Source organism: Gossypium hirsutum, chromosome D10 (assembly GCF_007990345.1).
Source record: "Gossypium hirsutum isolate 1008001.06 chromosome D10, Gossypium_hirsutum_v2.1, whole genome shotgun sequence".
Classification (NCBI taxonomy): Eukaryota; Viridiplantae; Streptophyta; class Magnoliopsida; order Malvales; family Malvaceae; genus Gossypium; species Gossypium hirsutum.
In genome coordinates, this window is record NC_053446.1 from 48,132,187 (window position 1) to 48,155,615 (window position 23,429).

A 23,429-nucleotide genomic window follows, 5' to 3' on the forward strand; every position below is an offset into this window, starting at 1 on the left:
GTCGATATAATTTGCCTAAAAATTATTAATCATTTATAATGATAATAATTAAAAACAATTTATTAAATTAATTTAAAACTATATTTATAATTTTAAAAGATGATAACTTGAAATTTTTTAAGGAAACTTTAATATATATTTTACTTTAGATATTAAATCTGTATAATTTTTTTTACCATTATTATCATTTAGAAAAGAAAAAAATTGTAATAAATTTGCCACGCGAAGCGGGGCAATTATAGTTGCTGAAAACAAGTAGAGTTCAAAATCCCGTTATGGCGTTACCAAAACTTAATTAAAAAAAAAAAACCAGATCTGCTATTAAGGAAAACTACTTATCATCACCGGCTCAAACGTTAGAACTCCTGATGGACTGCCACCATCCCTTTCAAACTGCTAACCCTAAAAGTAAAAACAAAGGTACAGAAAACACGGAATTAGATCAGCAGATCGTTACTTCATAATACTTCTCACCCACCATCGGAGAAGACAGTTGAGTAAACATCTATTTTCTAATTCTCAAAAAGTAAGGGTATTTACAACTATTAAGATAAAAGGATTAGAATAAGATATCTACAAATTTTGAAATAATGATCTAGTTTTGGCAAACCCTCGTAAGGCCAACCCTTCCATCTTTGTTGATCTATGCAATAGTTCCATCCGTGCTCAGTGATGGAATATTTGTTTGTTCGGTGTCTATTTCCATATCCTAGACAACATTAGGCTGCACAGAAACTTTAGCATCATCTTCCAGTTCAGGTGAAGGATCTTTTGTTTCTTTAAGGTGTATGTCCATATCAGAGACATCAACAGTTTCAGTCTTGGGTGACTGAGAAGCCTCGGCGGGATCTTCAGATTGGAGCTCGTTTTGTGTAAGCTCTGGATTGGTAGATTCATTAGAGATGACTTGTGATGAGGATGGTCCTGTGGGATTCGATTCCATATTGCAGGTCTCAACCTGATGAACCTCAGACTTTTCAGATTCCAGTGAGGATGCATGTGTAAGCCCTGGATCATTCTCAGGCCTGATTGATTCATCAGAGATGGCTTGTGCCGAGGATGGTCCTTCTGCAGGATTAGATTCCTCATTGCAGGCCTCAACAAGGTCAACCTCAGGCCTCTGAGCAAGCTGCTCTTCATCATCAGTATTGCCAGATTGCGGTAAAGATTTCTGAGCTTCTGAGGAGTTTGGTTCAATAATCGAAGCCTCAACCTGGTCAGCCTCTGTCTTTTCAGTTCCTAGGAGCTCTTGAGACTGATCATTTTGAACATGTTCTCCCATAGGGGAGTCCTTGGCGGCAACTTCTGATGAAGTTGCAAGTGTTTCCAAGGGGTCAACTTCCATGTCTCTGCCCTGAATACCATCATCACCTTCGCAACCTGCAACTCCTGCTTGAACATGCAATTTACTCTGATCTCCAGGAACAAGCTCCATGCTGGATGGCACAGCAGCAATATCTTCATCCACGGATGCTTCCAGCTCCAGAGGGTCAACATCCCTTTCAACATGACCATCCCCTACACTCTTAATTCCTGGAGACACCTTCGCCTCACCATGGTTCTCAGGTGCAAAATCTTCATTAGAAGCTTCAGCAGCAAAATCCTGAGAAGATGCTGGTTGTGCAGTGGGCTCTACTTCATTGCTAACATCAACAGACTTAGCATCTACCCTTTCAGCAGCTGATGACTGTTGCAACTCATCTGTTGGAGTAAGTTCCCTATTAGTAGAATCAGAAGCAAACAAGTGGACAGGACTTGGAGTAATATTTTCACTCCCGCTAAATGGTTTTGTTTCCTTTCCCAGTTCATTCTCAGTAATAGCAGGAAGCTCCACCATTACTGAACAAACAGGACTTGGAGAAATATTTAAAGTCACAAGAGGAGCATCATCAACATCAGGTTTTGTGGACATTGCGGCACTTTGAAGGTTTTCAACATCGAGGACAGAGGGTTCTGGATGTGATTTCAAAGGAGTGCCTGCTTCAAGTTCAGAATTATTCTCAACCATAGCAGGTGCCTCCACTGAACCCAACTTATCTGAAGAAGGTTCTAATTCGCATTCGGAAAATTTCTCAACCATAACAGGTCTGTCCACTGTACCTGACTTATCTGGACAGGCAGTAATAGGTAAAGACTCTTCTGGATGGTCGGTAACATCAAGCAATTTAGTTGCATTCAGTGCAGCTTCAGCACTTTCAACATTAAAAGAAGATTCTGACTCTATAGCAGAAGGTTCCATGTCGCATTCAGATGGAATTGCAATCTGATCAGGAAGAGATCTAGCAACTGAATGGTCCGAACTCAAGGGAACTACTGCAGTCACTCCAGAAGACTCACTAGCAACATGAGCCCTCGAAGAACTAACATCAAGCGAAGCTGAATACGAAGATTCCAAGGAAGGTTTTTCTTTGTCTTCAGAGCTGGCCACTTTAGGCTCCATCACAACAGAAGTAGGTGGGACCACTCTAGAACCATTACACGCATTGCTGGCTTTTGTAGAGTGAATGGTGGATTCACAATCTATTTCAATAGCACTATGATTATCTTTACAATCAACCTCCATGCTGCTCTGAGTCATTGAAATTTCACGGGAAAGCTGTCTAGGAACTGAAAGGTTCTCAGGCCCTGTAGCAGCCTGGCACTGAATGACTGGACAAACACTTTCTGTCATAGAAGTCATAACCACAAGAGGAGATTTCTCTGCAGACTCTTTTGCATCAGCATCTGTCCTGGACCGTTCACTGTTCTTGTCCTGAAAACTATCAGAAACAGGAACTGCTATTTCGAAAGGCGTTTTAGCTGGCTCAGATGATTGTGTTTCTGAGGGTTTAACTTCTGGATCACAAACTTCAACATTGTCAATCTTGGTAGTTTGAACTCCCACAGACAATTGCTTCCCACCATCAACTTCTGAAGCAGAATCCCAGCTGGCGGATTCAACAGTAAAGTCTTTCAAAGAAGACAACTCGGTCTCACAGGGATCTACTACCATATGGCGAGTCTCAGCAACATCACCCTCCTTATCTTGAACCACCGGCGATTGTAGCAAGGCTCCACCATCTTGTGGAACAAGCTCTATATCAGCAGATTCAGTTGTACTAGAAAGAACTGGCTCAGGTATAGGGTTCTTAGCTTCATTTCCCCCAGATTGACCCTCCACATCTCGGTTTTCAACAGGAGCATCATCCAAAGTAGCAGCCTCATGGGTTAGAGTCATATCTTCAACCACAGAACTAGCTTGATGTTTGTTTGAGTTTTCCAAAGTTTCTGGACCTTTAACAACAATGGATTCAGCCGAGCACCTTATAACCATAGAAGGCACGTCTGACTTGTCAAAGGAAAGATCACTCAAACTAACAACAGATTGATCTGAAACAGATGTTTTGATAGGAATATCATTAAGACCATTTCTAGAACCAGTTTGAACACCAGTAGGAGCAGGAGCTCCTTGAGCTCCATCTTTCACATCGTCAGCACTATGAGGATGTGTGCTATTAATCTGCACATTACTATCTGTAACTAAATTTTCATTTGAAATCTGTATTGATTTTGCAACGTTGTCTGAGCCACTGTGGGTCTTGCATTCAGGCTTCAAAGAATTAGCTCTCTCAAGAACAGGGACCTTGATCACAAGAGATGCATTGTCCTCTGGTTCTTTTGTATCAGCTTCAGTTTCGGAATGCTTCTTACTTTTTTCTTTTGGAACATCACAAGCTGGAGCAGTTTTTACAGGAGCTGGTGTGCTGACAGCTGGTTTACCATCTAAACTTTGGTTCTTCACTACCTCCTCAAATGTCTTACTTGCAGTAGGAGTATTTTTGCCCTCACTCCCAGCAGGTTCACCAATTTTAGTTTTTGATGAGCAGGTTTCAGAGAAAATCTCCTTCATCACTCGGGCAACATCATTCACATCAGCAGTTGGAATTCGACTAAATGCTGGAATTGCACCAGTCACTTTTCTCTTCAAATCATGACCAACTGAAGCACCAGGAGAATGGATTTCAGATGCATGTACCTGAGTGACATTGACCAGTTCATGAGGGCCAGAATCTTGATTGTTATTCCCTGCAGTAGTTTTATTGACCAATAAATCCTTTGATATATTCAGGGGCTGAAAATTTACTTTCAAGTCCTGGCCAGATGAAGCATCAGGAGTTGCAGGTTTCCTTCCTCTGCGCCTAGGTGCTTCTGCCCTGTTTGTGGCCTTACGACTGGGCCTTCTACTTTGAACAGATTCAGCAGGACAAGCAGAGACAGAATGAGGTTCAGAAGCAGCAAGAGCACAAGTTGGATAAGGCTCAGAGCTGGGAGCAATCTTTTCACTAGAACTTGGGATGGTTTTATTGGCACCTGCTAAGGGAGTTGATGTATGCAAAGAATCTGTTGTAGCAACAGAAACTAAAGATACAGGTTTCCCAATTGAAAATGTTGAATGCACTCTATCTTCAGAATTTTGATTCTTTACCACTTCAACTGAGGTCTGACCAGGAGTCACAGCCACTGCACCACCTCGGTTACCACATACTTCGCTAGATGTAGCTTTCTGAGAGCTGCATTCAGATGAAACCCCTGAAATCATGGAAGCCTTCTCATGCACATCATCTTTTTGAATTTTTCCCAGAGCAGGGCCTGCAAAAGTCTCATATTGAGTTTACACTACAATACCCATCGAACTAATTATTAAAGAACACAAGGAGCAACGTCCTTACCAAGGATTAAGGCTGTACTATTGTGCACTTCCTGTGAGACTTCTGGTTTCTTGCTTTGGGGTAAATTATCATGTTCAGAAGAATGTTTATCCTGACCAGTTATGACAGCATTAGTTACCAGTCCATGCTCTTGGGTAACTTTTGTTGGATCACAAGCATCATTTACTTGATTTCCTCCCATCACAATGACTTTATTTGGTAATGCCACCGTAGACTTATCCTGAGCTTGAGGATTCAATTTTGAATCCTGGCCAGCAGAAGCATCTAGAGGAGCAGCTGATATTTGTGCCTGTTTCTTTCCCCTACGCCGAGGTGTTCCTACCCCACCCTGAGCCTTACGGCCCTGGCCTTTCACTTGCACAGGTACGGTAGGGCAAGGAAGAGTTGATTGAGCAATTGGGGCACCTGAGGAAGTATTAAGTGTCTGAGAGTTCAAACTAAACCCCACATCAGATGGATGATTGGTTTCCGTAGTACAAACCATACCAGCAGAAATAGGCACAGGATTGGTACCCACGGCCATGGGAGCACTTGATACACCAGGAACAGTTCCACTTGTAGCAACAGCTATACTATCTGGTGGAATGACTGATTTAATAAGAGATTGATCATTTGTTTCTGGAACAGGACCAACTAAAGCCTCAACGGCAGGGCCCAATGCTGGCTCTTGTTTCTTTCCCCTTCGACTAGGTGCCTGTCCTCCACTTTGAGCCCTTCGACCTTGTCCTTTTGATTCTACTGGTGGAGAGAATCCAGGTGGGGTAGAGTCATCAGGAATAGCAGAAACAGAGGGCGCACTTGGTGGCAAGTTCAGAGAAACTCCGGTACTATTGCGAGAATCCGGAGCAGGAAATGCTGATGAGCTATCATCTGCTGCTTTCTGTAATCCAACATCCAATTTACCGGTTCCATAAGGTGCTGGAAACACTGGTGTATTGGGAGATTTCTCAGCAGTTGCTCTTCTTGGCCTTCCACGGCCCCTTTTAGATGGTGGTGTTACATCTTTGCTCTGCTGCTGTGGCTGATGTGCAAGCTCCACCTGAACTGGTTGTGGCAGTGGCGGAGTCAGAGCTGGAGCAGGGGCTGGGGCATGAGCCGGAGCATGAGGTTCGGTGCTATTAACAGTCCCCGCCAAAGCATTTTTTGCCAGGTTCCTCTCAACAGCTTCTTCCCTTAATCCTGAGGATCCAGGTGAGTCAACTTGACACATTTTTTCAAACTCCTCTTCTGTCCATTGCTCTTCATATGAACGCACCTAATATAGCAAAAGTTTTCAGATTAATATTAAATGCAAATTCATACTGGATTAGGAGGCAGCTGCAAGAAGAAGAAAAGCTATATATATATGAGTGTATGTATAAAGTAAGAAAGAGGTAAAAGACAACAAACCTCTCTAGCTCGTTTGCCCCTCCCATAGTGCTGAGTATCAAGAGCACCAAGAGATTCACCCTTCCGCTTTACCGCAACATTAGGCTGTGCCCCAGACTTTTGTATATCATACAGTTTCATTGCTTCATAAAAATCTTTTAAGTCATCATCTGTAACAAGGCGGGATGGTAAAGGGGGTAAAGGCTTGGAGCCATCCATCCCTGATCCAAATACCAACTTCTTCCACTTTGCCTGCATGTTTGTATATATAGAAAAATGGCATCAAAATAAAAGTAATACAACAGGTAGAACATGCTTATGCTGAACATGAACCAAAACAGCCAGTCCAAGTGACTTGGATGCATACCGTCTCTTCTTCCTGCCTTTGTTTATCAACTGATTCAAATACATCAATCTCAGATTCACTGTACCGCAAAGATAATATCAATATCAAAATCATGCAGGTAACTAAAGGCTCATAAATATTATTAGAAAGTAATTTTCATGTTGAATTACGGCACATCAATAAATTTGGTTCAGTAAAAACGATGAAAATATCTAAAAGAACAACACAATGAATTCTAGACATAACCTAGAGCAGGGAGAGTAAAATTGATTAAAAAAATAATACCTGCGGGCCAACAAGTCATTTAAAGCATCATCATGTAACGCTGGGGCAGCTTCCTCTTTCTTGCACTCTCGCAGGAGGGACTCTAAGTACTCCCTACGGTCTTCAGCACTGTCAACAAAATCACAGAAATTTCCTTAAGAGCATGTGATACGAGTCACAAAAGCCCAAATTCTTGAGGGCAAGGCCCAATAAGAAGATTCCAAGCCCAATCAAGAAATCCACCCATACTTAGTTGAAAATCAGGCCAAATTGTCAAAGTGGCCCAAGTTGTAAAGTTTTATTTTTATTTATTTATTTATTTATTTTACTTAGTTTAAATTTTTATATTCAGTCCAAGAGTCCCAAATAAAAGACCCTGGGCCGAATTTCCATATTAAAATAATTAGGAGTTTTTTTTTAGTTTTAGTTTTAGTGTTCTAATTAAATTAGGAAAACATTTGAAAGGCCTATTTATATGGCTTGACCAGCCACCCTACATTACATTACAATTACATTGAAAATTTCAGATTTGATTTGAGTGAAAATTCTCTTTGAGTTCTTCAAGGATTTTCTCTTGAGTTTTCTTTAGAAGTTGTTTTAACAATCTTTTTGATTGTGGGAGCCATCTTCAACCTTCTTCTTGCCATTGATATTCTTTGGAGGGGAGATTAGAGCCGTTTGAAGGGAGTTGTGAGATCTTTCGAGATTTCAAGGCTTCTTAGGACTTATCTTTTAATTTCTTACTGTCAATTCTTTTTTTATTTCTACTTGTGCTGAATCATTATCTAATCTATTTTCTGTTCTTATTGTGTTTTCAGCCTTTTTTTATCTTAAGGAATCAGCCCAAAAATCCCCAATTTCTAGGGTTTTTCCATACTATTTTTGGGTGAAATTAGATTGTCAAAATTTGGGGAAAACTATCTTGGTGTTCAATTGGGCAGAATCACAATCTCCTTGAGGGTTTCAAGAACCCTAACACTTATTTCTATTCTCAATTTGATTCTTTGCTGATTTGGGGATTTTATTTCAGATCTGAAAATTCAAAAATCTAATCTTTTAATTTTCTGTTTCGTTTCAGATCTAATTGTTTAGGGTTTTCGTAGGAGTTTCTCGTGACTTGGCAACTCGATCTTGGTCCGCGCGCAACCCCGTATCATTTGGTATTAGATTTTGGGCGTTTTGGGTGTTCTTGGTTGATTTCTAAACTGATCTCTATTTTTTAAATTACAAACAGCAGTTTTACCCAGAAAAATTTTCGAAAAAAAATTCATTTGAGTGGGTAAACGTTTTCTGATTGATCTGAAATTTTACATACATATTTTTGACACTGTTATTGAATATACAAAAATATTTCCCGCAAAAAAATAAGTCGAAAAAGTCAAAAAATTGAAAAAAGACGAAATCCAATAAAAAAATTAAAAAATATTCAGCGGATTGAATTTGGTGCCCAAATTTTCCAGATCAAAAATTCAATATTTGAAGACATTTCAGATTTAATTTTGTGATTTTTTGAGATCGGGAACACCTCGAACGAAGTTGTCAAGTTACTCCGCAGTTTTTCGGGTTTTCTGTTTTCAACAATTTTTATTGATTCTTAGCTGTAGGTTTTCATTTGTTTGCTTTTTATTCTCCCTTTACAATATCTAACACCTTCTTGTTTTTTGTGTTAGTAGGATTTAAACGTGTGCCCAATTCTTCCTCGGTGCAACACGAATCAATTGGTGTCTCGTCAGTTTTTGGCATCCTAGTGCAAATTAGGATTCTTTGGTAGTTTGGTTCACACTCTCTAATTGGTTGATATAAACTCTGATAAAGAACTCACAAGATTGAATTCGACCTCATTGAGAATTTGATTTTTCTTTTTGAGTGATTAATGGTGAGGTTTGATAACTTTTATTTTGAGTGTTAAGTGTTTATTTTTTACAGGTTTTGAAGATGTCTAAAGGTGATAATAATGATGCACTTATGAAAGTCCAACAACAGTTAGACAGACATACTGCTGCAATCACACAAATAAATGCTACACTTCAAGCATTGAATACTACTTTGAATGAGGTACGAGTGAATCAAAAACATCAATATCGAGATCCAATTAAGGAAGATAGGGATAACCAGCCCCATAGGTGCAACCCTCAACGTGTCCCTAGAATGGATGATGATTGTCATGATCATGGACAATCATCTTTGGCAAAACCAAAGAGCGAGCAGCAACGAGAACATCTCTTTCATACTCGCTGCCACGTACAAGGTAAGCTTTGTAGAGTTATTATTGATGGTGAAAGTTGCTCGAACATAGCCAGCACGACGATGGTGGAAAAGCTTTGCTTAACCACTACCAAGCATCCACAACCTTATCAACTACAAGGGCTTAGCAACGAAGGCCAATTTAGGGTCACTCAACAAGTGCGCATCGCCTTTTCTATCGGTAAGTATCAAGACGAAGTTGTGTGCGACGTAATGCCTATTCAAGCCTGCCATTTGTTGCTAGGAGAATCGTGGCAACTGGATCGAAAAGTCACTCACGATGGTCGTACCAATAGGTATTCTTTCAAGCATCAAGGAAAGAAACTCACCTTAGTGCCGCTCACTCTGGAACAAGTCCATGAGGACCAAATCAAACTGAAAAATTCTGTTAAAACAAGTGAGGAAAAAGAAAAAGAGAATGAAAAAGAGCAAAAAGAGATTGAGAGTGAAAAAGAAATTGAAGAAAGAAGAGAAAATGAATTAGAAAAAGAAACAAAAGAAAAAGACGTGGAAAGGGTAGTGAGGAATGTTTCCACTAACCAAGATATGAATTTTTCTTGTGTTGCTACTTTTTAGGTTCCCGAAAGATCGAAAGATAACTTTCAACTTCAATACCTCTCAAATGAAAGACGCTTTCATACGATCAACTTAAGCAAAGATGAAATCACACTACATGATCCCGAAGGTAAGCGAGGTAAGGAAATTTTAGAAACCGAGTCCAGTGCAGATTTGAAAATTATTGATAAAACTTTTGGTGACTTAGTTCTTAAAAGATCCCCTCATTTTGATCCAATTAATTGTTACTCTTCGATTGTGGTTGATAAAGTCATTACGAAAAGAAGCGTGATTTGTTATTCTCTTGATTTACCTTGTGTAAAATCCTTGAATTTGTCCAAATCTGTTTTGGAGAATAAGGTAACGAAATTTTCCAAATTTGTTTTCAATTTATATTCGTGCCTTAAACAGTTTATGTGGTTGTACATGAAGTTTGAGTTCCATTTGACAAACGTTAACTCAACAACGAAGATTCGACTACACTATGCCCCCGATGAGCGAAGGTTTGTTTTAAATGAAAAAGGTAAAATCGACCCTTATTCTTCTGCTTATCGAGGTAAGATGCTTGAAACCTTTGAAACACTTTTGTACTCCTCGGATAGTGATAAAGATCGTGTTGATGAACACTTAGATCGAAACGTGCTTGACTGTCCTATTTTATTTATTGATGATCTATCTGTTTTGATAGTTGATAAAAAGATTCTTGTTTTTGATAATGCATGTGTGAGTGAATCTATAGACCGTCGATTAATGCATGGTATGATTATGCAACTCTGTGAACCATGTAAATCTTTTCAAATACCTACTTGTGACGATTATGTTTACCATTTGATTTATTACTCGCAATTTATTCATGGTTTGTGGGAACAATGTGAGACGACTGAATGCCTTAAAACATGTCCATCTTTGTTTCAAATATTTGACAAGGCAGTGATGAGTAAATTAGATTGTTTGCATGGTAATCTGAATCTATCCATTCACATGCGTTATACCTGTTCTATTATGCTTATGATTGGACTACAAGCTTATTTCCGTTGCTATTTACTATCTCATGGCTATTCTTCTCAGTGGACTCAATTGCCATTAGTCCCGTTCGATAGAGGAAAGTCGAGTTCATTTGATTTTTTAGATTCGAGGACGAATCTTTTTGAGGAAGGGGGGAATGATACGAGTCACAAAAGCCCAAATTCTTGAGGGCAAGGCCCAATAAGAAGATTCCAAGCCCAATCAAGAAATCCACCCATACTTAGTTGAAAATCAGGCCAAATTGTCAAAGTGGCCCAAGTTGTAAAGTTTTATTTTTATTTATTTATTTATTTATTTTACTTAGTTTAAATTTTTATATTCAGTCCAAGAGTCCCAAATAAAAGACCCTGGGCCGAATTTCCATATTAAAATAATTAGGAGTTTTTTTTTAGTTTTAGTTTTAGTGTTCTAATTAAATTAGGAAAACATTTGAAAGGCCTATTTATATGGCTTGGCCAGCCACCCTACATTACATTACAATTACATTGAAAATTTCAGATTTGATTTGAGTGAAAATTCTCTTTGAGTTCTTCAAGGATTTTCTCTTGAGTTTTCTTTAGAAGTTATTTTAACAATCTTTTTGATTGTGGGAGCCATCTTCAACCTTCTTCTTGCCATTGATATTCTTTGGAGGGGAGATTAGAGCCGTTTGAAGGGAGTTGTGAGATCTTTCGAGATTTCAAGGCTTCTTAGGACTTATCTTTTAATTTCTTACTGTCAATTCTTTCTTTATTTCTACTTGTGCTGAATCATTATCTAATCTATTTTCTGTTCTTATTGTGTTTTCAGCCTTTTTCTATCTTAAGGAATCAGCCCAAAAATCCCCAATTTCTAGGGTTTTTCCATACTCTTTTTGGGTGAAATTAGATTGTCAAAATTTGGGGAAAACTATCTTGGTGTTCAATTGGGCAGAATCACAATCTCCTTGAGGGTTTCAAGAACCCTAACACTTATTTCTATTCTCAATTTGATTCTTTGCTGATTTGGGGATTTTATTTCAGATCTGAAAATTCAAAAATCTAATCTTTTAATTTTCTGTTTCGTTTCAGATCTAATTGTTTAGGGTTTTCGTAGGAGTTTCTCGTGACTTGGCAACTCGATCTTGGTCCGCGCGCAACCCCGTATCAGCATGAGTCAACCCTCTTGAATCTATTTGTGCTCTATGCAATAAAACTATAGCTCAACAAATAGCAGGAGTTACCTTGTATTATTGTCAAAGAAGCCGGCAGTGATACTCTGATTAGCAACTCCCAATTTGTGTTCAGCAGCAGCTCTGACTTGTTCTTCAACTGTTTGAACCTTATCAAAGAAAAATAATCGAACTCAATTAAAAAATCAGCACCACCCACTGAAATAGTAAAAGATAAATATCATAGTGTTCACAAAAGGGTACTTGACCCCAAACACTAATTAAGCGAAAAGGAGCATACTGTTTCAAATCTTAAAACAAGTACATCCTTCTTCTGGCCAATCCTATGAGCTCTTGCTTGCGCTTGCAGGTCAACCTGAAACAACCAAAAATTTTAAAAATCAAAATCAGTATCTGAAGAAACTCTAATAAAGTAAATGTAACTTCCTATACAACCTGAGGATTCCAGTCAGTATCGAATATTATCACAGTATCAGCAGCTTGAAGATTGACTCCAACACCACCAGCTCGAATACTGACAACATGATCAAATGTCAGAACTACAAGACAATACTAGGTAGTAAATCAACAGATATACATGCAACCGAACAAGCATTAATTGTTTAGGCAAGGTAGTCCCGTTTCATACAGTCCTCTTCTAGTAGATTTTCTTTTCAGCCTCCGAAAATTAAGAAAATCTTTGCTCAAAGTGAAAAGGTAATTTCCAACAGGAGGGTTGACAAGCATAACTTTTAGACAAGAGAATGTTGAGTATTTAACTTCTAAGTTCAAAGATGCCTAATACATATTAGCCATCCAAAACTTAAATCCAAGTAGCCCTTTAATGTCTCAACCTTGCCCATATAATCCCCAGGACTTAACAAGAATAGAGGATATTACAGAGCATACTTGAAATTTCTCAACTAGGATTTTCCTCCTTACTCTCCTCCTCTACAAGGTCCTAATCCCTGGTCTCAATCCCCAAAGAAGATTATCGGTTAAAAAGCTGGTGCAGGTCAGAAACAATACAAGCATAGATGAGCTTTTTTTGTGTGTGTGTTTTGGGTGAATGGGTGTTTGGTATTCTTTATCCATATAGGACTTAGAGACAGAATTACCTGAGCAAAAATATGAAAAATGTGGAACCTTGTTGATTAAACTTTTCAATAAGTGCACCACGATCATTCCCTGATGTATGCCCATCCAACCGAAGGTAGCGATACTGTTTAAAGGTGAGATAATCTTCCATAACATCTAGTAGCCTGGTCATAGTGGAAAAGAAGAGAACCTACAAATTTCAAATTGCAGGAGTGAATCCTCAATGAATTGATCATGTCAGTAAAACCAATATAATTGCAAACATAAACTGAAGGAAGGAGGTGGAGGTTCTCTCATGGAAAATCAAAGACAGTCATGCTAAAACTGCTTCTTATGCATTCCAAGATTGAAAAGAACAAAGACAGCTTAATCTAGAAACGCTAACTACCATCAATGGCACCATGAACTTGAACAAAAATAAGACAAAAAACAGATATTGAAATTGAAAAGCAAACAAAAGCATTACAAGATTTCCAGCATATACAAACAGTATTAATCAACAACATATTAATGCAAAAGAAAGAAAAAGAAGGCCCAACTCAGCATCAAGAATTCTCAGGCAAACAGACTACTAAATTACAGAATCCAACTAAAGATGGCTTCTGGAAATTATTAGATCTTAGCATAACCGCATAAGAAGATTTGCCTACCCGATGATCAGTTGCCTTCAACTTGGGGAGTATTCGATCTAACATCTCAAGCTTGCCACAAAGCCTAATAATTGGTGGCAAATAATGCTGTGGTATTAAATTATCAACCTACAAAATTTTATCCAAAAGTTAGGTTTATACCAATAGAGAATTTTGTACCATCCATGATGCAACTACTGATATCCCTAGTTTTTACTCCAAGAGAATAACCAAGGGTACTATATTATCTTCAACTGTTCTTTTTTCCAACTTATCAAATTATCAAACACAAGAAATAAATAATTAACCACTGATTTGTTCCAGAAATTAATTACATAAAGGAGATAAAAGAAGATCTATAGGAAGCTTCAGAACAGAGACCATCTAATACTTTCTCATCTTTTATCTTCCAGAATTCATTATCAACAGCAAACTAAGCATTAGTAAATAGGGAAAGGACATGCCTCCTCCACATGAAGCTGGCTGAGATATGGATGATTGCATATATTACGAAGCTCCATAACAGAGTTGTGTACGGATCGAGCCTGCAAAAGGAGATTGGAATTAGCAACAGCGAATGTCTAAAAAGTTAGGTGATTAGAATTTGACTATGCATGCGAGTAAATGAGAATCAAACGTCCTAAAAGGAACCTTTGAATTTCCAATTGCACCAAGATTTTCTTCAACCCTCTTCATCAAAAGTTTTTGATAAGCAGAAGCTTCGCATCTTACAAGCCTCTCAATCTTCTCAGGAAGTTGATTTTCAACCTACCAAAAAAAATAATGCAAATCAATTAGCAGTAAGCACATAATTTTGATCGACATCCCTGTAAATACAAACCTTATGCTTCAGCCTTCGAAGTACAAAAGGACGAAGAACTTGGTGGAGACGGTTTATGATCAACAAATTTTCCTCCTCAGATAGTAGGGCCTAGTTAGAAACAACCAGCAATAAGCACATAATTTTGATGATAGTAGAGCAAATAATATTCAGGAAGTTCATACTTACTTCATCAGCAGAATTATCCCCATTACTCTCAAATGGCTTGTTGAACCACTGAGAAAAATCCTCTGATGAGTTAAATATATTAGGCAATAAGAAATTGAGCAATGCCCACAACTCCTCAAGATTGTTCTACACAAAAAGATAAGTTAAAACTTAGTCATTACATTAGCATCAACACCAAAAACTGCAGCAGGAAGTACGGCTGGGTCACCTACAAGGAAGCGACAGCAAGCAGCCATTACAAATGTAGAATGTAAAATACATATTGAAAAAATTTCAAATAAAATAATCTGTAACCTGTAGTGGAGTTCCAGTCAACAGCAATCTATGGGAGCTCTGATAGTGCTTTAAGTCTGCATTCAACTTGCAAGAAGCATTTTTTATCCGGTGACCTTCATCAATTATAATATAGTGCCAGTGAATTTTGCTCAACTTTGGTCTATCATGCTTGTTCATTAGATACTCATACGTTGTCAAGAGAATGTTAAATTTCTGGTGTGCAATACTCTCCCTGCAGCAGAAATGGATAACCAGGCTTATATATTCTAAAGTAACAAAAAATATTGGATAAGAAAGGTTTTTCTTCATGTTGATGTCATTACTTGAATAATCTACGCCTCTCCTCCGGAGGTCCAGCATAAACAATACTGTGTATTTCAGGAGCCCAGAAATTGATTTCCGATTCCCATCCAGGCAGAACTGAAGATGGTACAACCACTAAAAATGGTCCTCTATCATTTTTGGTTTCCATTAGGTAACAAATAAGAGAAATAACCTACAAACACACACAAAAACAAAACAAATGCAGAAATTAGACAACAAATTATATAATACATGCAATAAAGAGAAGATTCAGAACCACTGATACCTGAACAGTTTTCCCAAGGCCCATTTCATCAGCAAGAATGCCATTCAGATGATTATTGTAGAGAGAAACCAGCCACCTAAGGCCATTCATCTGATACCTGAACATCAAAGGTATAACTTTAAGAAATTTCAATCAAGATAATAAACACAGCACTCCCTATGCCAGCCAGTCTGAAAATAGGTATTGTTGGAGAAGTGCATATTTTACTTACTCTCGTAATTTCCCACCCTTAAGAAATCTTGGTTGCTCACTGATGTTTTCTTTTATGCTGCAAAAAAAGTTTTATAAACCTTTCAGAAAATGCAAATAATTTGATACTAATTAATAAAAGACTTCTCAAATAAAATGGCCTCAAGACATCAAATGTTCCATTGATTAGAAAAATGAAGCAGGAAAAGAGGGCAAATGTTATACCTATGAGCCATCAGGTAGTACTTTTCATTGCTTTCCATGTAATGCTGCAGACAGATTTACCATAAGAAAAAAAATCAACATATGAAAAGATGAGATGAGCAAAAACTTGTGGAAGGTAAGATAGGAAGCAACTGCACAAAATGCACAAGAAAAAAACTTGCCTTTGCCTCATCTTCATTCTCAATAGCAGTGTCATTTTCATCAAAACTTGTAGTTCGAATCTCATCCATATTATTCTCAAAGCGGCTTGCCATAGACTTTGCATCCCTTAACTTGGATCCAAGCTTTTGAAGATATTTCTCAGTTTCTTTCAATAGTTGCTTAACACGATCAGATTTAGCATCCTGTAAAACATCATGAATGATGGTAAGAATAAGATGAAGCACTTTGGACCACCAAAAGCTAGTAAGTGTAAACTAACCTGAACCATTCGCAAATAACCCTCTACATCATTGATTTTGAGTAAGTTAATCTTCTCACGCTGAATCCTGTCAATCTTCTCACGATGTATACGCTCCTTTCTCTTATGGAACTCCTTCACATATCTATTGATACCTTTCCAACGTTCTCTTCTAACTTTAAACACATCATCCAGCCTCTCCCTGAGGTTTCAACATACCAAGCAAGTAAGAAAGGAGGTGGTAGCTTTATCTAATGCAACCAGATGGAAGAGAGGCATTAAATTGTAAGAAAAAGCAAAAGTGGTAAATACTTGTGAACTTCTATCTCACTGAAAAACTCCTTCTGCCTCTCACGTATTCTCTTTTGTCGCTCTTCTTTCATTCTCTGCTCATATTTCTCGAGTTGTTTTATCCTTCTACCATGTCTATGTTTCTTGTATGATTTCAGGCGTTCCATATCATTTGTAATGGGTTTAAAAAAGTCGTTCAGAAAATCACTGCCAAATTTAAGAATAGAATGTCAAATAAAAAATCACATCAAGGATACAACCAAACTAACTTTGCTATGACTTTGGTAACAACAAACCAAGATAAGAAATACAAAAGATACTAACTTAATGGCAAATCTATAAGGGAACTACCTCCTTAGGCGACGTTGAAGCTCCAATAATTGGAGTTTCTTCAACTCTATTACACTTTTGGTTTTTGCAGATATATCTTCAGATGAGCTCACATTTCCCTACATGTGAATGTATTAGTTGCTAAAACAATTTACCCGTGCAATGCAAGACCCAAAGTGAAACCATGCATTTCTTTGAACCCCTTATTTATGATAGAAGTTAGGCAAAAGGTGAGGTAAATGGACAGAACCACGTAAGCTTATTGCACATGTTGAAAGTAGAAAATAAAGATAACTTGACAACACCGTAAGGTATCAAGAAACGCATAAACAAACAGTTCCTAACACCACAAATTTCAGTGAGAAAAAGAAGTTCAAATGAAATATGCAAGGCCAATAAATAAATTAATTAACAATTCTCAAAAGATGCGTGAAGCCCTAACTTGGATGATTGACCTAAAAGTTAGTATGCAGTCCAATGAGCGCTTAATCAATAGATTCCATGCAAAAGAAAAATATCATTTCACTCAAATAGCCAATTTTGCAAGCTTAAGTACCAAAATACCCATTTCTAGTCAATAAGAAAGATTTATCCAAAAAGGATGAATTCTGCTAGCTATCTGCAATGCTAAATCTATAGTCAAAGCATTTCTTCGACCCCCTCCCCAGCATGGGAAACATGATAAAACTATGCAAAAGACTTTGACAAATAAAGAAAGAACCATTTTGTTCTAAAAGGATAAGATTCAACACATATGGTGAACAGTAAAAAAGAAAATTTGACATCATCATTATGTATCAGGAAATGCATAAACAATGGATTCCTAAGAACACAAAGTTCGGGGAGGAAAAACAACACTCAAACAAGTATGCAATGTTAATTAATAAAAGAGAAAAAAAAAACTCTAAAGATGTCCAAATTCCTTGATTGTCTTAATTACCTACACCACAAGTTCTTATACCATACCTCGCGATTCTTAATCAATTGTTTCCAAGCAAAAAAGATGAATTCCACCCAAGTTTGTAAGCTTAAGAACTAAAAATCACCCACCACGCAACAAAACCTATTTCGCCCAAGTTCATAAGCTTGAATACTAAAATCACCCATTTCTAGCCAATAAGATGGCATTACCCAAATGTTAAGGATGAATTCCTTTTGCTATCTAGGACATAGACTATGATTCAACATCATAATTCTAAACATAAAACCATTCCATGTGCTATCATAAGAAGAAATAGACATTTTTGTAGATACGAAATACATACAAAATTAAAATAGAAAGTTGATTTATTAGCAGAATAGAAAATATGTGGTGGTCTTCTTCTTAAGGTTTAACTTTTTATTCCAAGTCTCACTCAATTTAATGAGAAATTTTCCTTTCTACTAGCAGTGCACAAATATTAGAGCGAATAATAATATCCTTAACAATCTTGTGGGATGGCTTCACAGAAATCAGAAAAAACTTGTTATTACCATGTACCAAGGAGTTAGAAGAAAGCCTTAACAAACCTTTAATTTCGTGAAACAGGTAATAATTCTTTGCCTTGTTTCTTGCTGTTTTGCAACCCACTTCTGCTCAGCTAAGAACTTCCGTTTCTGCTGATCCATAATCCATTTCTCCAACATTGTATACTTTGGAGATGGCAATGAATCAGTTGACACGGATTTATCCTCATCTTGCTCTGTGGTAAAACAGACATCAGTTCTTAGCATTCCGTTAATTGGAATAACTTGGGACAAATCAGATTAATCTTGTTTAAAATTCAGAGAATTTTTGAATCCTCAGCACCCCATACCACATCACAAAAGCTAACATCTTCAAAACTAAAAGGCTTAAAGATTATCATTTCCATTCTAATTATACTAATATATAAGAAGACAAGTGGCCATTAGCAAAAATGATACTGATTCAGTAAAATTACCAAGACTTTGAAACAGAGGAGCAGTATCTTTTCTTTCTAGCACCAAATCATGCTGAATAGCAGCAGCTGGCAAAGATGCCCTGGAAACCTCATTATGAAAGCCAATTCCAGACCAGCCCATCATTTCAGGGTTCACCTGTTTATTAGCACCCATCATAGATGAGGCTAGATCAGCCTTTGCAACTTGCAAATGGCCATTCTCCATGCCATCCAAATTGTTATGAACAGTAAAACCATCCTTTATGGTGGCAGAGTCAGGCTGTCGTGACATTGTAGGTAAGTATGCCTGTGGTTCCACTGCCTCATGGCTCTGAAGATCAGCCTCTGCCTTCCTTGTAGCTAGAATATGTTCCCTTTCCTCCACAATTGCCAAAAGATCAGAAGTTGGGCCATTAGTCTCCTCCACTTTTAATTTTTCTGCTTCTTTTGACAAGGAATCAGCCTCTGGAAATCTTCCAATAGATGTCAAAGCTGGAGGTACATTATTCATCCTTCCAAATGACATTGCAACTTCAGATATGCTACCTGGGTCACTAGAAGTCTGTGCTTTGCCTCTATGGTCATTCAACTCTTTGCGAACGCCATCTGTATTGCCAACTGATGTTACCAAGTGAGTGGATATACACTTCTGAAAATGAAATCTCTAAAACAAATAAATAATATAAACCTACCTTCTCTAGGAAATATGTTTCCAAGCGCAATTTCAAGATGCAGCTTCTTTGGCATCAAACCGTTTCTGCAAGTGGACAACCACAAGTTATGCAGAAAAATAAAAATAACAGACCACAATAACCATTCTTACCACCTGCACTATTGCAATACCTGAAAGCTAGAAAAACAAGGCACTGAGCTCTAAGCTGTTTCAACTGGTGTTCCTTGAAGGGCATGCTAGATAGTGCAGCAGGTTGAGAGACAGGAGACTTTCCCGTGTCTCTTGGAGCCATGGCCCTAAGCATAATCATTTCTGAGGCACTATTTTGTCTGCCAGCCTGCCAAAAAAAGCATAACATTAAATTCCAACCAAATCATTATATGAATCAGCAACATTTAAAGCAACATTTAGAAGCAGTCCAAGTCTAATCATTTCGTTCCTCTCATAAAGGCCATAATAGAGCCCCAGAAATGGCACTGTTATTCTCTTTATTGAAGCCAATGACTTAACAAAAACATGCATGTAAAGAAGAAAACAAAATGAGTACCTGAGCTATCTTATTTACATCTCCTAACATATTTGAACTGCCTCCATCATGTTCCAAAACTTTTCCAGCAGAAAGTGTTGAAGACGACCCATCAGGACTTGCTACAGAACTTTTGGATAACCCATGCTTCTGATTCTCAGAACCACTAAATTGGCCTGAACCTGAATATGCTAATTCTCCTGCATGATAGTTCGATGGGGCAGACAATCCTCCTTGAACCTTCCCAAAAGAACCTGAAAGTTAAACAACACCAAAAATGTGATAAAAATTCATGGGTTGAGGAGATTGGAAATTCAGATGCATTTTAGGAAGTCTCCAAGCTCAGTCAATTCTTATTCACCATAACTCTATAGGTATTAGTTAGTCACCATCAAGAAGAGATTGGAAATTCAGATGCATTTTAGGAAGTCTCCAAGCTCAGTCAATTCTTATTCATCATAACTCTATAGGTATTAGTTAGTCACCATCAAGAAAATGAGTCATTCTCAAATTTCATCAGGCAATGAGAAGGGCAGAAGTTCACAAATTTGAGGGGACCAGACCAAAAAAGTAGAAACATTATCCAAGATATCACATAGTCCACAACAGAACTATATTGGGTCCCAAATATAACTGAACTTCAATAAACCTTTATCAGATCCACACCAAAAAAAAAAGCAAACCATACAGGATTTCATCAACAAACAGAATATCTAACTCAAACAATTTAATGGTAGGCCTTCTTCCACCTTTTTGCCTAGATAAAATTGAAAAGAAAAATAAATAAATAAATAAGGAAAAACACACACAAACCAGCCTATTAAAATCCATGTCTATTAAAATATCTAACAAGTGCACGCAAATTCTAACTTCTCAAAATCCAAAGTCGATTCTTACCTGGCATAAGAGATGCATGCATCAACTGCTGAGATGCAATTTCTGCTGTTATGTTGCCAGAAACATTTGGAGAAAACCTGTGAAGTTGAGATCTGTCAAAGGGTAACCCAGCCTTACCCCTGGAAGAAAAAATTTCATGTGCAGCAGGTAGTCCACCTTGCTGCTGTCTTGGAACATTTTGAGCAGAAGAAACTTCCACCTCTTCAGGATACTTTGAACTAGGACCACGTGACATCATATTGCTAATGTTCGTCGAATCTACCAGGTTTTCTGTTACATTTTGACCATCCTGTCTTCCTCTATGCATTGATCTCATATTTCCAGGCAAGGATGGAAAATGCTCCATTTGACCACTACTTGGGACCATGTTGTAGTCAGCAGGGCCAGATGTTTCAGCTTTATTCATCTTCCCTTTCCTAGGATCAACGACAGCGTTAAGAGATTCGTCAAAATTTGGTTCCAATGGAGATGATGAATCACCCCTCTTTCTTTTAGCTGCACCCATCTTGCTATCATTTTGATTCATTTGTTTGTCTTGTGATTGTGAGTTAGCAGACCTGGTGTCCAAACTTGAGGGGCTTCCATGATCAAAAGACTGACTACCCCTATGAGTTGCAGCTCCTTGATAATACTCATGTCCAGCAATGCTTGGGCCAACAGGCGGCCTGCTGGATGAAAATGGATCAAATTTAGGTATCTCGTTTTGGGCTGCTCCTGCTTTAGAATCTTTTGGAACTGAAACAGCCTGAGAGGATCCTGAAGAAAAAGAATCTCATTTATAAATGGTTAGTTCAATATACCATGCAACAATGAGGATGCATCTGTAAAAATTTGCCATGAGATGCTAAATGAAGTTTGATTAACAGCAATTTACCAACATATTGCCCAGATGTAGAATCCACTATTTGTGACCCAGGAAGCCGTGATGATTTCAAAGCCTCAAGGTCAAGACCATGTCGTTTGATAACAGTCTCCATTGCCCTTGAATAAAGAAAATTATGTCAGGCAAACTAGCAGAAATTTTCAGAGAAAGGGCGGTCAACCTCAATGATAATTTGACTATAAGAACAATCTATAGATTTGAATACTAAGTTCAAAACTCCATTGCAACCACGGAGATAAATCCAAGTACAAGGACAGAGGGGGAAATGGAGAATAAAGATATACCAGTTGTAATTTGAAATTTAGGTTAGAGTACACTTCAGTTCAAGCTAGAAAATTTAACCATGAAATTCTGGAGTGAGATATATAAATTTAAACAGCAATTGTCACATACATGAACAACGTTAAATTTAAACACATTTACTATAATTCAAAAGCTAGAAAATAAATGATCTTCCATCCATTTAAAGGTAATCAAAACTAGATTACTAGACTTAAGGTGTCAATTGATGATCAAAGCAAACAATGCGCAATCAATCAAATTTATTTATTAAATCCACCATTATCTGAATTAACTCATTCGCCAAATTGCTATCTCCATCTAGATGAAATAACTTCGGCACATTCTCTCACTAGGTTACAAGATCCAATGTATTTTATATGAAGATTTAATGAACCTCAAAGTCTCAAACCATGCGTCACCTTGATATTACTTGAAATGGCATTGAATGTTCCTTCCCACTAGATTTCATGTGTTGCAATATCTAAAACATTCGTAAATAATAAGAATCAGCTTCCACATAAATGATATTAAAACTTAGAGCTAACTCTGTTACTACCGCACAATAAATACCACTTAATTGACCCAAAAAAGTACCCATACCACGTAAAGTTTTGTTGCCAGCTTTGAAGGCTCATCTGTAGAATCTTGTATGAGCTTATGCAGAAACTTTGCCGCCTCTAACTCCACATTATGTGAAGAAGACGCCATCTCCTCCTATGAGCTACAAAATCAATAGCCAATAATCAAGCAAAAATTTCAATCTCTGCTTTCTCACACCAATTTTGCACTTGGATAACAATAGTAATTTCCAACAGTCATCTGATTCCTTAGAAAAAAAAACAAAATTTCGGTCCCACATGTAATCATAAACAAGCTCAAGATCAATAAATTAAAACACCAAAGCACTGATAAAGGGACGGAGACTTAAGATGTCCTGGTTCAGTAACACATATTTCTCATGGAAGAATATCCAAAGCTGAAAATCAGAAAATTAAGCTCCCATACTATCTTATCCGACACAGTACTGTGGATTTCAACAAAAAAAATCTGTTTGTTTCTCGAGAAAATGTTCGTTCCTTTCTGCGGAAATTCTATTTCAGCGGCGAACAAAAAGAAAACGAAACCCTAAATGAAGGAAAAATGGTTAGAAAAACAAAAAAATAAATAAAATTACCTGTTCCAATATCGAAGAGCTTAAAGGTCAGCTACATGTAAAGAATGAAACTTCTTTAATTTAAAAAAGAAAAAGGAAAGAGGAAAAATAGAGAGATTTTTTTGGTTTTGCAGGAATGAGAAAAACAAAGTGTAAACAAAAGGTTCTTCCCAGACACGTACTTTTTAACTCGCATGTGCCGAGTTTCTTCTAATGCAAATTACGCATTTACCCCTTCAGTGCTTTTGTATTGTATTTAATTCTTGGGCCAAATGCCTAGGTGTTCGCGCTGGGCTAATTATCAAATTGTTTTACCTATATACACCAATTTATTTAGAAAATAAATTTTCATTGCTATTTTACATTTAAATATTAATTAATAATTTTAAATTAAATTATAATATATTTACATGTCCTACAACTTTACTTTAATCTTA

The 23,429-nt window shown here is 37.5% G+C and overlaps 1 protein-coding gene across 2 annotated transcripts; it reads right to left on the bottom strand.

Moving 5' to 3' along the window:
* Positions 1-316: 316 nt before the first annotated feature.
* On the bottom strand, positions 317-23,164 carry LOC107915615 (chromatin structure-remodeling complex protein SYD). Of its 2 annotated transcripts, none has more exons than XM_041102420.1 (33): positions 23,014-23,164; positions 22,440-22,560; positions 22,259-22,320; positions 21,549-21,655; positions 20,675-21,430; positions 19,799-20,031; positions 19,422-19,588; positions 19,271-19,335; positions 18,600-19,184; positions 18,187-18,359; positions 16,699-16,796; positions 16,369-16,554; positions 16,078-16,258; positions 15,818-16,000; positions 15,657-15,700; positions 15,454-15,510; positions 15,243-15,339; positions 14,977-15,149; positions 14,672-14,885; positions 14,378-14,503; positions 14,210-14,299; positions 14,020-14,136; positions 13,833-13,913; positions 13,390-13,497; positions 12,760-12,929; positions 12,098-12,176; positions 11,943-12,017; positions 11,714-11,811; positions 6,709-6,816; positions 6,445-6,502; positions 6,099-6,329; positions 4,710-5,964; positions 317-4,629 (listed from the first exon to the last, which is right to left on the bottom strand). In XM_041102420.1, exons 2-33 carry the CDS (start codon positions 22,545-22,547, stop codon positions 710-712), a joined length of 10,005 nt encoding a protein of 3,334 aa, XP_040958354.1. In that variant the 5' UTR covers positions 22,548-22,560; positions 23,014-23,164; the 3' UTR covers positions 317-709. The 2 variants fall into 2 exon arrangements, with proteins under 2 accessions (XP_040958354.1, XP_040958353.1); XM_041102419.1 differs by having other exon boundaries at positions 18,600-19,196.
* Positions 23,165-23,429: the final 265 nt, after the last annotated feature.

Coding starts and splice junctions, on each gene's coding strand:
- LOC107915615 (XM_041102419.1), bottom strand. CDS start 22,547: ATGGCGTCTTCTTCACATAATGTGGAGTTAGAGGCGGCAAAGTTTCTG. Junction 16,797..18,186: donor CCTGTTTCACGAAATTAAAG/GTTTGTTAAGGC, acceptor ATTCACATGTAG/GGAAATGTGAGCTCATCTGA. Junction 15,701..15,817: donor AGAATGAAGATGAGGCAAAG/GCAAGTTTTTTT, acceptor ATCTGTCTGCAG/CATTACATGGAAAGCAATGA.